Here is a 16,024-nt window from a genome sequence, read left to right as displayed (position 1 = left end):
GGGGGGTGAATGTAATGCGACATGAATCCCAGGTCCCGGTTGAGGCCGCACTCCTGTGTGCGGAACTTGGCTATAAGTTTCTGCTCGGCGATTCTCCGTTGTCGCGGGTCCTGAAGGCCGCCTTGGAGAACGCTTACCCGGAGATCAGAGGCTGAATGCCCTTGACTGCTGAAGTGTTCCCCGACTGGAAGGGAACATTCCTGCCTGGTGATTGTTGCGCGATGTCCGTTCATTCGTTGTCGCAGCGTCTGCATGGTCTCGCCAATGTACCATGCTTCGGGACATCCTTTCCTGCAGCGTATGAGGTAGACAACGTTGGCCGAGTCGCACGAGTATGTACCGCGTACCTGGTGGGTGGTGTTCCCACGTGTAATAGCCCCGAACGTCACCCAAGCACAACGCAATGCCATCCGCGCTCTCAAGACCAACCGCAGCATCGTCATCAAACCAGCAGACAAAGGGGGGGCCACTGTCGTACTGAACAGAACGGACTACTGCAAAGAAGTATACCGACAACTGAACAACCAAGAACACTACAGACAGTTACCAGCAGATCCGACCAAGGAACACATCCGCCAACTTAACAGACTGATCAAGACCTTGGATCCAGATCTTCAGAGCACCCTACGTGCTCTCATCCCACGTACTCCCCGCATTGGAGATCTCTACTGCCTCCCGAAAATACATAAGGCCAACACACCAGGCCGCCCTATCGTTTCAGGCAATGGGACCCTGTGTGAGAACCTCTCTGGCTACATCGAGGGCATCTTGAAACCCATCGTACAAGGTACACCCAGCTTCTGTCGCGACACGACGGACTTCCTACAGAAACTCAGCACCCATGGACCAGTTGAACCAGGAACATTCCTCGTCACAATGGACGTCTCGGCACTCTACACCAGCATCCCCCATGACGACGGCATTGCTGCAACAGCCTCAGTACTCAACACCGACAACTGCCAATCTCCAGACGCAATTCTGCAACTCATCCGCTTCATTCTGGATCACAACGTCTTCACCTTCGACAACAAGTTCTTCATCCAGACGCACGGAACAGCCATGGGGACCAAATTCGCACCCCAATACGCCAACATCTTCATGCACAAGTTTGAACAGGACCTACTCACCGCACAGGACCTTCAACCGACGTTATACACCAGATACATCGATGACATTTTTTTCCTTTGGACCCATGGCGAAGAATCACTGAAACGACTACACGATGACATTAATAAGTTCCATCCAACCATCAGACTCACCATGGACTAGTCTCCAAAATCAGTTGCATTCTTGGACACACTCGTCTCCATCAAGGACGGTCACCTCATCACGTCACTTTACCGCAAACCCACGGATAACCTCATGATGCTCCACTTCTCCAGCTTCCACCCTAAACACATTAAAGAAGCCATCCCCTATGGACAAGCGCTCCGTATACACAGGATCTGCTCAGACGAGGAGGAGCGTAACAGCCATCTACAGACGTTGAAAGATGCCCTCGTACGAACGGGATATGGCACTCGACTCATCGATCGACAGTTCCAACGCGCCACAGCGAAAAACCGGACCGACCTCCTCAGAAGACAAACATGGGACACAACCGACAGAATACCCTTCGTCGTACAGTACTTCCCCGGAGTGGAGAAACTACGTCATCTTCTTCACAGCCTTCAACCCGTCATTGATGACGATGAACATCTTGCCAAGGTCATCCCCACATCCCCACTACTTGCCTTCAAACAACCGCGCAACCTCAAACGAACCATTGTTTGCAGCAAACTACCCAGTCTTCAGAACAGTGACCACGACACCACACAACCCTGTCATGGCAATCTCTGCAAGATGTGCCAGATCATTGACATGGATACCACTATTACACGTGAGAACACCACCCACCAGGTACATACTCGTGCGACTCGGCCAACGTTGTCTACCTCATACGCTGCAGGAAAGGATGTCCCGAAGCGTGGTACATTGGCGAGACCATGCAGACGCTGCGACAACAAATGAACGGACATCGCGCAACAATCACCAGGCAGGAATGTTCCCTTCCAGTCGGGGAACACTTCAGCAGTCAAGGGCATTCAGCCTCTGATCTCCGGGTAAGCGTTCTCCAAGGCGGCCTTCAGGACCCGCGACAACGGAGAATCGCCGAGCAGAAACTTATAGCCAAGTTCCGCACACATGAGTGCGGCCTCAACCGGGACCTGGGATTCATGTCGCATTACATTCATCCCCCACCATCTGGCCTGCAAAATCCTACCAACTGTCCTGGCTTGATACAATCACACCTCTTTAACCTGGGGTTACCCCATCTCTGGATCTGTAAAGATTTAATCACCTGCTAATGCTCGCATTCCTAGCATTGTTTGGCATCTTTGAATTTGTCTATATATGTGTTTCTGGAACAGACCTCTTCATTCACCTGAGGAAGGAGCAGCGCTCCGAAAGCTAGTGACATCGAAACAAACCTGTTGGACTTTAACCTGGTGTTGTAAGACTTCGTACTGTACTTGCCTCCCAGGCAGGGATGGTGATCTTGGTCGAAGGATGTCTGAAAGAATGTGGGTATAGGATGTTCTGCCTCTGCTGCACACCATCCAGGTGTTTGGGAACCTTGGCACTGGCTTCCTGGCAACTATCCCCCGACTGGATCTGGAGCAAATATTGGGAAGGTGTTTATATGGAGCGCCCCACTGGTTGCAGAGATTAAGTTGTCCCAAGCCGAGTGAATCAGCGACGGGCGTCCACGAGCACTGCGTGATTCATTTGGATAGAACTTGTTTTTAAAGAGGCTCAATATTCCGTGCAATTTCCCTCCGCTGATGGGATTCCTTCCGATTTTCTCACCAGAACCGACACTGAAAAAATATGGTAAATATTCCGCCCATTGTCCCTTGCGATAATTTTGAGTGAGTTGGCGTGTCTGTACATCGCAGCTAAGAGCAAAATTGTCCTTGCCCAACCTCCACATACAAGAATTTTCTATGGTAGTGCCTGTTTAGAAATCAGGACGAGGAACCATGGTTGGTTTTAATTTCTGGAACCCAGGAATTTTGTCACCGATTCTGCCATCTCTACCACCGACATGACCCAGATCCGAAAGTACAGCAGAAATAACAATCCATATTTGCATACTATCTCTAATGTAGGAAAACATCCCAAAGAACTTCAGAGGTGCAAATTCAGACAAAAATTGACACAAAGATACCTAAGGGGACAGTACAGTTGACTAAAAACCTGGTTTCAGACAGGAGTGTCCTAACAGAAGAGACAAAGAAACAGAAGAGGCCGACAGAGGGAATGTCAGAGTTTAGGACTTTGGCAGCTGAGAACATGGCCACCAGTTTTATACTGATTAAAATCCGGGATGCTCATGCAGACGGAATTGGAGGAATAGTGGGAGGGGTGTGGGGATGGAGGAGACTACAGAGATAGGAAGGGTAAAAGGGGCATTCCTGACAAGTGGGGCTTAACTATTCATTTGGAAAGCTTCCCAGCTTGAAGGAAGCAGAGCTCAAATGCTTTTAATCTCACCCGATTTTGTTGAATCAAGAACCTCAAATATACCAAAGCAAGACCTACAGGTGCCACACTGTACCAGATGGAGAAGAGACTGACATGTCTCATTTTAGGAAATATGCCCAAATAATAAACACAGATAATTAAAACTGTCCTCTTTCAGAGGGAAGTATAGGTGGAATGAATGGATTACTAAACTGGCAAAAACAACCCAACCGGCTTCATTGTACTTTGGACCTACTCTTTTGATTTGATTATTTTTCAAGGGGTTAATAATGTTTGCGAGTGGGTCACCAATTTAGCCATTAGGATCCAGGATACCTTTTAACCACATTCCTTTCCTTCTTAGAGGCTTATGTGAGGTGCTGGTTTTCAGCAGGGGCTTCCCCCGCCCGCGCCCCCCTCTCCTTTACGTCTTTTTGTTAATGTTCAGATTAAAGAATCACGAGTGTGGGGAGGGGAGGAAATAGTAATTTGCAGTTGTACACCACCTGCCGAAGATAGATTTTTTACTGCCAGTAATTCCTTTGAACAAAAGACCGTAATTAGAAGGCAAGTGAAATACAGAGGGCAGCTGAGATATTTAAGTCTCTGGTTATATTAAATGGTCATGGTTTTTTTATTTGCTTCTTACCTTGAAGGCATTCCCTCAGGTTAGATGCAGTCAGTTAAAGAGTCACCCTCTCAGGTTCCATTCTCGCTTTCTCTCTCTCTCCCTCTTTTTATTTCCGCTCAAAAATATTACAGCATTCTTCAAAGTTCCCTTAGCATCCTGGTGGTGTTGTTAAGAATATCTAGTTCAGTAATGTCCTTTAGGGGAAATAAATCTGCCTCCCTTTCCTGGTCTGGCCTACGTGAGGCTCCATACCCACAGCAACGTGGTTGACCCTCAACTGCCCTCTGCAATGTCCTTTCAAGTCACTCAGTTCAAGAGCAATTCCGGATCGGAAGCAAATGCTGGCTTTGCCAGTGACCCAGCCCATGAAAAAATAAAAAAACATCAAAACTCCAAGACAACTCCGACTTCAAAATCAGAATATTGAAAAAAAGGACTGGGTGGAATCTTGCCTCAGGCTCCATGGTGGGATGAGAAAGTCAGAGTACATACTGTCACACACTCCCTGCCCTCTGAAATGGTCTGGCAAGCAATACAGTTCAAATACAATTAGGGTTTGGCAGCAAATGTTCGCCTTCCTGTGACTCCCACACCCGATGGAAGAATAAAAAAAAGAGGACATACAAGGAGCAATTCCATATCTTAATAAAAACTTGTGTAGCTATCTATTTAATTAAAACAACTGAACAGATCATGGTAGCACAGTGGTTAGCACTGGTGTTGCACAGCACCAGGGACCTGGTTTCAATTCCAGCCTTGGGTCACTTGTGTGTGGAGTTTGTACATTCTCCCCATGTCCGTGGGCTTCCTCTGGGTGCTCCAGTTTCCTCCCACAGTCCAAAGATGTGCAGGTTAGGTGGATTGACCATGTTAAATTGCCCCATTGTGTCCAAAGATTAGGTGGGGTTACAGATGTAGGGCAGGGGATTGGGACTAGGTAGGGTGCTCTTTCAGAGGGTCGATGCAAACTTGATGAGCCGAATGGCCTCCTTCTGCAGTGTAGGGATTCTATGATTCTATGATCAGTCAACAGGTTTGTACTAGAATTATATAACTCTCACAGGAGGATGCGGGGGAGAGATGGGGAGGGTGGGCTAATAGTTTTGTTCTCTGTTGCCAAGGTTTCGCTTTGTATTTTTGTATATATGAAAAATGCCTTCAATAAAAATATTTCTGGAAAAAAGAATTAAATAACTCTTAATGCATTCTAAGATGGTCAGTTGTCCAAGATCTGACTGTGAAGCACAACAGCACCTTCACTGCAGGAAATGCAATGGTTCAAACTGGTCCACCACTCAGTTCTCAGGAGAACTTGTGAAGGACAATAAACGTGGTTTGCTACCATGACCCACATCCTGAGCACCAAATCAATAAGCAGCCTATAATTATCTGTGGTTTGCTTTGTTGCTGCTTGGATTGCTCAAATTCACATTGTGCGCCAACCATCGCTCAAGATCATTGAATCATAGCTAAATACTGTGCCACCGTGCCGCCCTGTGATTAACATTGGAAAGGTAACACCTAATTAAAAAATTGCAGCATATGATAACCAGTGTGGGGCAGCACGGTAGCATAGTGGTTAGCACAATTGCTTCACAGCTCCAGGTCCCAGGTACGATTCCCGCTGGGTCACTGTCTGTGCGGAGTCTTCACGTTCTCCCCGTGTGTGCGTGGGTTTCCTCCGGGTTCTCTGGTTTCCTCCCACAGTCCAAAGATGTGCAGATTAGGTGGATTGGCCATGCTAAATTGCCCTTAGTGTCCAAAATTGCGCTTAGTGTTGTGTGGGGTTACTGGGTTATGGAGATAGGGTGGAGGTGTGGGCTTGGGTAGGGTGCTCTTTCCAAGAGCTGGTGCAGACTTGATGGCCGAATGGCCTCCTTCTGCACTGTAACTTCTATGATTCTATGATTCTAACACAGTCGTCATAGTGTTGTGATGCAAATTGCACCTTGTTGGGTGGTTGAGGTTGCTAAAAGGGATCTAATTGTTTTATTTATCATCAGGTTTGATCTGTGGAATGGGTTCCAAATGTACATGGTTGGAGATTGTGCTCGCTGTGCTGTTTGCACTCATGACAGCAGTGGCTGTTGTGTTCATCACTCTTTTCTTTATCAAAGATGGAGAAACATCAGATGGGGGTAAGTAGGTGAAGGAAACAACACCCTTAAAGTTGTGTGGCCATCTTGACCAGGCAAAAACCCAGAAGCAACTTGTGCCACAAAGTTAAACGTTAAATGTTTGCATCAAGAAGCTGTTCAACCAATAGTTAATATTGTATTTTCTAAGAAACAACAAACCAACATTACTATAACATCTGATTAGATCCTGAGAACATCACAAAGTGGTTCACAAGCAATTTGTTTTGAATTGTAGTCACTGCTGGTATCAATGAACACAGCAGCCACTGTGCTCAAAGCAACATATCCCAAACCAAGGAACGAATGATCAAATTTTTGACTGTGATATTTTTGCTTATGTTGGTTGAACTTTGCCCTGTTTGAAGCTAGTTCCATAGGATGTTTCACATCCAATCAAACATGGCTAATCTAGAAAGGCAGTGTGACCCTGTTAATATGAGAGCAGCTTCCAGGGCAGCACGGTGGCGCAGTGGGTTAGCCCTGATGCCTCACGGCGCCGAGGTCCCAGGTTCGATCCCGGCTCTGGGTCACTGTCAGTGTGGAGTTTGCACATTCTCCCCCTGTTTGCATGGGTTTCGCCCCCACAACCCAAAAGATGTGCAGGGTAGGTGGATTGGCCATGCTAAATTGCCCCTTAATTGGATAAACTTAATTGGGTACTCTAAATTTATTAAACAAAAACAAAAAGAAAATAAAAAAAATATGAGAGCAGCTTCCAACAGGGAATTGTTAAGGTAAAACCTGGAAGTCAACAGAATGGGTCGGAACCTGCAATCTCAATTCAGTTGAACCCATGTATTTTGACTTCCAGGTGTTGCATCTTCAAGCTGCGAAGCGGGTGTGATGCGCATGCCAACATGATACAAATTCAGCTGTAATTTAGTGGGATGATGTACAAATGGGAATCTGTTCCTAGCCAGTTTGTTGCAGTCTGCAGCCAATCTTTGACCGTAACTCCTTGAGGTCAACCCCATCCAGCCATCTTAAGTTGCTCAATGAATGAGTGACACTCTCCACAACACATCATGTAGCCAATGGAGTAGCACCTAGTAAGTGCAGCATGGTAGGCAAAGGTACGGTTAAGAGTGGTACTCGTGGGTTTACAACAGGGCAGTGAGGATGACTTTTATTTTCATGTGTTTGCTGGCAATTTAACATTTGCTGGCAATTTAACACTCTTCAACCAAATTCATCTTGTGCTGGTTTCTTTGGATTGGTGTTTGTTGACTATGCCATCTCATACTTGTATTAGTGCTGAAGTTCATAGAACACAGAACCCCTACAGTGCAGAAAGAGGCCCATCAAGTCTGCACCAACCCTCTGAAAGGGCACGCTACCTGGGGTCAAGCCCCTATCCTATCCCCGTAACCTCACCTAACCTTTCTTTTTGAAAATATATTTATTAAAGTTTTTTAACAAAACAAAACAATTTTTTTCCCCTTACAAACAATTAACCCCCCCCCCTCCCCCCATAACAAAATAACGCAAAATCGCCCTGAGCAAGATATATACATGGTAAGGTGAAATATTTACAAAGCTTTATACACTGGCTCTTGCCCGTTCGTGCCAGTTTTTCCCACCCTCCATGTTATCCCCCGCTCGTCCGTCCCCTCAAACAATCTCTCGTTTCCCCACCCCCCAGGGTTGCTGCTGCTGCTGACCGACCTTCCTCTAACGCTCCGTGAGGTAGTCTAGGAACGGTTGCCACCGCCTGTAGAACCCCTGCGCAGACCGCCTTAAGGCAAACTTAATCCTCTCCAACTTTATGAACCCAGCCATGTCATTTATCCAGGCCTCCATGCTAGGGGGCTTCGCCTCCTTCCACATCCAGTCCACCTAACCTGCACGTCTTTGGACTGTGAGAGTAAACTGGAGTACCCAGAGGAAACCCACGCAGACATGAGGGGTAAGTGCAAACTCCACAAAGACAGTCACCCGGGGCCGGAATTGAGCCTGCTCCCTGGTGCTGTGAGGTGGCAGTGCTAACCACTGTGCCACCATGAGGCCTTTCATCTGGAGGATAGAGGACCCAGTCTGATAGAGGAAGGTAATGATGGCACAGAGGATGTGGGATTATTCAGTTAAAGCATTCCTCGACAATTGGACATACAGGACAGACTCGGTGACTCTTTCTCCTCCTTGGTGTCCTTGATTTTTCTTCTGTTCTCCTACCTACTGCAACTCTACAGGTGGCTCGAAGGATTGGTCCTCTTTTCAGGATAATGTTATGGAACATGCAGCAAATAGTGAATCTGATGAGTTTCTTAGGACCGTGTTGCAAGACATCTCCAGATTCATCCAAGCAGCAGTTCATCTGGTTCAGAATACAGATTGTTTGCTCGAGCACTGAAGGATGTCTGGTTCCAATTCCAGCACCGGCTCCATCTGTGAACAGGTTCCTGACAGGCATCATATTTAGAGCTAACCCTTTTTCCCAAATAGCCAGTGTAGTAGTATGTATTAGGGGTCATGTGGGACTCTGAAGCCGTGATGCTATTGGCTGACAGATCCCGGGTCCTGGTTGGCTGTTGACTCCTGGCTCCGCCCTGAAGGCGGAGTATAAGAACCCGGGCTTCTCCCCGCCGCTCCATTCTGTTGCTGAACTGCTGGGGACAAGTCTCGCTCAATAAAGCCTCATCGACTTCATCTCTACTTGTCTCTCTCGTAAGTCATTGTGCAGCCATTTTGTCCACCCCCGACCACGTGCGATCCACGGGGGCGGCCATTTTGTCCACCCCCGGCCGCGTGCGATTCATGGACGCCGCCATCTTGGATGACAACAAAGGACCCCAGCATCGACGGCTCCACGGGGTCCGAAGAAGACGCCGAGACACTACGACCACGACTGACTTCGGTGACGCTGGATCAATCACGGCCCCGGAAGCTCCAGACGACGACAACAACGGTGCTGATGAACGGACACGAGACATCATGCCTGATCGACTCCGGGAGCACCGAAAGTTTCATTCACCCCGACACGGTAAGACGCTGTTTTCTGACCATCCATCCAAGTATTCAAAAGATTTCCCTAGCTGCAGGATCCCACTCCGTAGAGATCAAAGGGTTCTGCATCGCGAACCTAATGGAAGGGAGTTTAAAAACTACAGGCTCTACATCCTTCCCCAACTCTGCGCGCCCACATTACTGGGATTAGATTTCCAGTGTAACCTGCAGAGCCTAACATTTCAATTCGGCGGCCCAATACCCCTACTCACTATCTGCGGCCTCGCAACCCTCAAGGTTGAACCGCCGTCCCTGTTTGCAAACCTCACCCCGGATTGCAAACCCATCGCCACTAGGAGCAGACGGTACAGCGCCCAGGACCGGATATTTATTCGGTCTGAAGTCCAGCGGCTGCTGAGGGAAGGCATAATCCAGGCCAGCAATAGTCCCTGGAGAGCCCAGGTGGTAGTAGTAAAGACCGGGGAGAAGCAAAGGATGGTCATAGACTACAGCCAGACCATCAACAGGTACACACAGCTAGATGCGTACCCTCTCCCCCGCATATCCGACATTATCATAGAATTTACAGTGCAGAAGGAGGCCATTCGGCCCATCGAGTCTGCACCGGCTCTTGGAAAGAGCACCCTACCCAAGGTCAACACCTCCACCCTATCCCCATAACCCAGTAACCCCACCCAACACTAAGGGCAATTTTGGACACTAAGGGCAATTTATCATGGCCAATCCACCTAACCTGCACATCTTTGGACTGTGGGAGGAAACCGGAGCACCCGGAGGAAACCCATGCACACACTGGGAGGATATGCAGACTCCGCACAGACAGTGGCCCAAGCTGCAATCGAACCTGGGACTCTGGAGCTGTGAAGCAATTGTGCTATCCACAATGCTACCGTGCTGCCCATGGTAAATCGGATTGCCCAGTATAAGGTCTTCTCCACCGTGGACCTCAAGTCCGCCTACCACCAGCTCCCCATCTGCCCAGGTGACCGCAAGTACACAGCCTTCGAGGCAGACGGGCGTCTATACCACTTCCTAAGGGTCCCATTTGGTGTCACGAACGGGGTCTCGGTCTTCCAACAGGAGATGGACCGAATGGTTGACCAGCACGGGTTGCAGGCCACGTTCCCGTATCTTGACAACGTAACCATCTGCGGCCACGATCAGCAGGACCACGACGCCAACCTCCAAAAATTCCTCCAGACCGCTAACGCCTTGAACCTCACGTACAACAAGGAAAAGTGCGTTTTTAGCACAAACCGGTTGGCCATCCTGGGATACGTAGTGCGCAATGGGATAATAGGCCCCGACCCCGAACGCATGCGCCCCCTCATGGAATTTCCCCTCCCCCACTGCTCCAAAGCCCTGAAACGTTGCCTGGGGTTCTTTTCATATTACGTCCAGTGGGTCCCCCAGTATGCAGACAAGGCCCGCCCGCTAATACAGACCACTACCTTCCCCCTGTCGACAGAGGCTCGCCAGGCCTTCAGCCGCATCAAAGCGGATATCGCAAAGGCCACGATGCGCGCCATCGACGAGTCCCTCCCCTTCCAGGTCGAGAGCGACGCATCCGACGTCGCTCTGGCGGCCACCCTTAACCAAGCGGGCAGACCCGTGACCTTTTTCTCCTGAACCCTCCACGCCTCAGAAATCCGCCACTCCTCAGTGGAAAAAGAAGCCCAAGCCATAGTGGAAGCTGTGCGACATTGGAGGCATTACCTGGCCGGCAGGAGATTCACTCTCCTCACCGACCAACGGTCGGTAGCCTTCATGTTCGATAATGCACAGCAGGGCAAAATCAAAAACGACAAGATCTTAAGGTGGAGGATCGAGCTCTCCACCTTCAACTACGAGATCTTGTACCGTCCCGGAAAGCTGAACGAGCCGTCCGATGCCCTATCCCGCGGCACATGTGCCAATGCACAAATAGACCGTCTCCGAACCCTCCACGAGGACCTCTGCCACCCGGGGGTCACTCGGTTCTACCATTTTATAAAGTCCCGCAACCTCCCCTACTTTGTGGAGGAGGTCCGTACAGTCACCAGGAACTGCCACATCTGTGCGGAGTGCAAACCGCACTTTTTCAGGCCGGATAGAGCGCACCTGATCAAGGCTTCCCGCCCCTTTGAACGCCTCAGTCTGGATTTCAAAGGGCCCCTCCCCTCCACCGACCGCAACACATACTTCCTGAATGTGGTGGATGAGTACTCCCGTTTCCCCTTTGCCATCCCCTGCCCCGACATGACAGCGGCCACAGTCATTAAAGCCCTTGGCACCATATTCACACTGTTCGGTTGCCCCGCATATATCCATAGCGACAGGGGGTCCTCCTTCATGAGTGACGAGCTGCGCCAGTTCCTGCTCAGCAAGGGCATAGCCTCGAGCAGGACGACCAGCTACAACCCCCGGGGGAACGGGCAAGTAGAGAGGGAGAACGGCACGGTCTGGAAGACCGTACTACTGGCCCTACGGTCCAGGGATCTCCCAGTTTCGCGGTGGCAGGAGGTCCTCCCGGACTCTCTCCACTCCATCCGGTCGCTGCTGTGTACCACCACTAACCAAACGCCTCATGAGCGCCTCCTTGTCTTCCCCAGGAAGTCCTCCTCCGGAACGTCGCTGCCACCTAGCTGGCGGCCCCAGGACCCATCTTGCTCCGGAAACATGTGCGGGCGCACAAGTCGGACCCGTTGGTCGAGAGGGTTCACCTCCTCCACGCGAACCCGCAGTACGCCTACGTGGCGTACCCCGACGGCCGACAGGACACGGTCTCCCTGCGAGACCTGGCGCCCGCCGGCAACACATGCACCCCCCCGACACCGATCATCCCCTCCCTGCCACCGGCGCACCCCGCGACCACCGCCTTCCCGGGAGGATCGGTCCTCCTCCCGTGTCCGCCCAGGAGTGAAACAGGAACAAACACCGAAACGCTCTCGGAGACGTCAACGCCGGAACAAGCACCAGCACCACCACCGGGGCTGAGGCGATCGACGAGGAAGACCAGACCGCCCGCCCGACTCGTGGCATCGGCGTGACACCAAGAATGTTGTTGGACTGTAACAAAAATTTTTTTTCTCTTACTAATGTTGTAAATAGTTTGTAATGTTGTAAATGTACAGACCTTGTACATAGCCCAGTGTAGGGCGAAAACTGTAATGACATGCCCAAAATTTTCCTCCCAGGACCAGCCATGTAAACCTCTACCACCATGCGAACCACCACCCCGCCGGGTTCATTTTTAACAAGGGGTGAATGTGGTAGTATGTATTAGGGGTCATGTGGGACTCTGAAGCCGTGATGCTATTGGCTGACAGATCCCGGGTCCTGGTTGGCTGTTGACTCCTGGCTCCGCCCTGAAGGCGGAGTATAAGAACCCGGGCTTCTCCCCGCCGCCCCATTCTGTTGCTGAACTGCAGGGGACAAGTCTCGCTCAATAAAGCCTCATCGACTTCATCTCTACTCGTCTCTCTCGTAAATCATTGTGCGCTACAGCCAGCCTGGTATTCTGAATGGAAAAGAGGGGAGATTGAGAATCGAAGAAAGAAGGTATCCTGACCACTGCAAGGAAGCTGGGCGCAGGACCAGAAGATGCACTTGCTGTCATTGCATTCCAACTGCATATACTGCAGGAGTACATGGATTGGGTCCTGAATATTGAGGGTGCGATTACATTCAAGAAGAATAGGAAGCGAGGTAAAGGTGGAGGGGTAGCACTGTTAATGAAGGATCGCAAAAGGGAAATAATAAAAGATGACCTTGGTTCAGGCGATTAGGATGTGGAATTGGTTTGTGTGGAAATGAGGAATAGTAGAAGTAAGAAGACACTAATGGGAGTGGTCTACAGGCCTCCTAACAGTCACCACAATGTAGAGCAAAGTACACAAAGAAATATTGGGAGGTTGTGGTAAAGGAACAGCAATAATCATGGATGATTTAAATCTACATATAAACTGGAAAAATAAAATTGGCAAAGTAACCCGGATGAAGAGTTCTTAGAATGCTTTTGAGATAGTTTCCTAGAACAGCATGTTCTGGAACCAAGCAGAGAGCAGGTTTTAGACTTAGTATTTATGTAATGTGACAGGATTAATTAATGATCTCCGATAAAGGTGCCCGTAGGTAGCAGCGGCCACAGTATGATTGAATTGTACATCAAGTTTTAAAGGAGGGCATCACGGTGGCGCAGTGGTTAGCACTGCTGTCTCACGGCGCCGAGGTCCCAGATTCGATCCCGGCTCTGGGTTACTGTCCGTGTAGAGTTTGCACATTATCCCCGTGCTTGTGTGGGTTTCGCCCCCACATCCCAAAGATGTGCAGGGTAGGTGAATTGGCCATGTTAAATTGGCAGCACGATAGCATTGTGGATAGCACAATTGCTTCTCAGCTCCAGGGTCCCAGGTTCGATTCCGGCTTGAGTCACTGTCTGTGCGGAGTCTGCACATCCTCCCTGTGTCTGTGTGGGTTTCCTCCGGGTGCTCCGGTTTCCTCCCACAGTCCAAAGATGTGCCGGTTAGGTGGATTGGCCATGATAAATTGCCCTTAATGTCCAATATTGCCCTTGGTGTTGGGTGGGGTTACTGGGTTATGGGGATAGTGTGGAGGTGTTGACCTTGGGTAGGGTGCTCTTTCCAAGAGCCGGTACAGACTCGATGGGCCGAATGGCCTCCTTCTGCACTGTAAATTCAATGATTAAAAAAAATTGCCCCTTAATTGGAAAAAAAAAGTTTGAAAGGGAGAAGGGTGGGTCTTAGACTAGTATTTTAAACTTAAATAAGGACAACCATGTGGGCATGAAAGCTGAGCTAGATGAAAGATTCTCAAGGGTTAACCATCAATGGTTAACTAAAGAAGTTAAGGAAAGCATCAGCCTAAGGAAAAATAATATAACTGCGCAAAGAGGAGTGACAGGTCAGATGACCAGTCAGAATATAAAGAACAGCAGAGAATGACTAAAAGGCTAATCAGGAGAAAGAAATTAAGAGTACGAGAGCAAGCTAACTAGGAATATAAAAACAGGCAGCAACAGTTTCTACAGGTATTAAACAGGAAAAGAGTGAGTAAAGTGAGCACTAGTAGAAAATAAAGAAATGACGGATGAAATGAACACATATTTTGCTTCTGTATTCATGATAGAGGATAGAAGAAACATTTCAGTAATAGCTGCAGAATGGAGGAGGAAGGTAGAGAGGAATTTGGTGAAATTACAACCTATAGAGAAGCTGGGCTGAGCAAACTGATGCAGGTGTGGCCGACAAGTCTCCGGGTCCAGATGGACTTCATCCCGGTTCTCAATGTTGATGTTCCAAAATTCGGTACGTTCTGAAGGTTCCATCAGACTGGCAATTAGCAAATATAACCCCTTTATTCAAGAAGGGAGGGAGGATGAAAGATATAACTGCATTGGAGGGGGTTCAGAGGAGGTTTACTAGTTTGATACCTGGAATGAGTGGGGTATCTTATGAGGATAGATTGGAAAGGCTGAGCTTATGTGACTTTCAAACTCGCTGCCTCAAAAGATGGTAGAAGCGGAGTCACTCAATATTTTTAAGGTGGAGGTAGATAGATTCTTGTTGGGCAAGGGAATCAAAGGTTATTCTGGGTAGATGGGGAATGTGGAGCTCAACGCAAAGTTATCAGCCATGATTTTATTGAATGGAGGAGCAGGCTAGAGGGGCTTAATGGACTACTTCAGCCCCCATTTCATATTTTCATATGTTCAGAAAACAGAAGGCCTTCCTGTTCATGAATACTCTGGAATCTTCCAATAAAGGCATTCATGTTCATAACTTTGCACATGGACTGAGCTCAGGGAACCATAGAATCCCTACAGCGCAGAAGGCCCCAACGACTGCACCAACCCTCTGAAAGAGCATCCTATCCAACTCCCCCACCCTATCCCCGTAACACCGTAACATCATCTATCCTGCACATCCCTGGACACTAAGGGCAGTTTAGCATGACCAATCCACCTAACCTGCACATCTTTGGTCTGTGGGAGGAAACTGAAGTACCTGGAGGAAACCCACACAGAAACAAGGAGAACATGCAAACTCTACACAGACAGTCACCCAAGGCTGGAATCAAACTCAGGTCCTTAGCACTGTGAGGCAGCAGTGTTAACCTCTGTGCCACAGTGTCTCATATGGAAGCTTCTTTTATTTGTTGAAATTGGAAACTGTTGAAGCATAAAAATGGCTGCATTTGTTCAGCACAAACTATCAAGCTTCTGGAAAGTTCCAAATTGAATAACCATAGGTGGAGGCTTTCCTCTGGAATGGATATGACTCTGTGGAATTCACTTCTGCCATTATTCAAAGATTACTCAAGATGCAGAGTCAGTGGACTCCACAACACTGTCTCCACGCTTTCAATTTAATATAGTAAAGCTGACGAGACCAATTATCTGCAAGCTAAGAGTCAAAGACCACCACTTCTCTCCTTTTGAATATTGATGATCTTTTACTTTTTAAACCATTCTTGCTGGAACATGGTCCGTTGACCATGTGAGTGAAACTGACTTCTGATACGGAGTTCCTTTATCATTCCAAGGCCCAGAAGACGCCCGGGCAGACTGCAGAAGAACACTAATGGAGCAGTAGCGGAAGAGGAAGGCTGTGACGCCTTTGCCTTTCAAGAACCATCAGTTGTCAGCAAGTCTGAGAACAAGACTCTGAAACCAATTGCATGTCATCAAGCAGCAGAAGTACCTCAACTGCTCCATTTCAAAGTTCACCTGAAAATCAACCTCCTGGATATCTGACTACAAGAAACTTCACAAACTGCTGTGAAA

At 48.8% G+C, this 16,024-nt stretch overlaps 1 protein-coding gene across 1 annotated transcript in view; it reads left to right on the top strand.

Moving 5' to 3' along the window:
- The window catches only part of asah2 (N-acylsphingosine amidohydrolase 2), a 203,646-nt gene that overhangs the window by 4,470 nt on the left and 183,152 nt on the right, over window positions 1–16,024 (top strand). The window contains exon 2 of the mRNA XM_072478944.1: window positions 6,142–6,276. Within this exon, the coding sequence (XP_072335045.1) occupies window positions 6,142–6,276 (135 nt within the window). The remainder of the gene's footprint in view (window positions 1–6,141; window positions 6,277–16,024) is intronic.

Source organism: Scyliorhinus torazame, chromosome 16, assembly GCF_047496885.1.
Source record: "Scyliorhinus torazame isolate Kashiwa2021f chromosome 16, sScyTor2.1, whole genome shotgun sequence".
Lineage (NCBI taxonomy): Eukaryota > Metazoa > Chordata > Chondrichthyes > Carcharhiniformes > Scyliorhinidae > Scyliorhinus > Scyliorhinus torazame.
The sequence above is the reverse complement of the archived record's forward strand: the minus strand, read 5'-3'. Positions and strand labels throughout refer to the sequence as shown.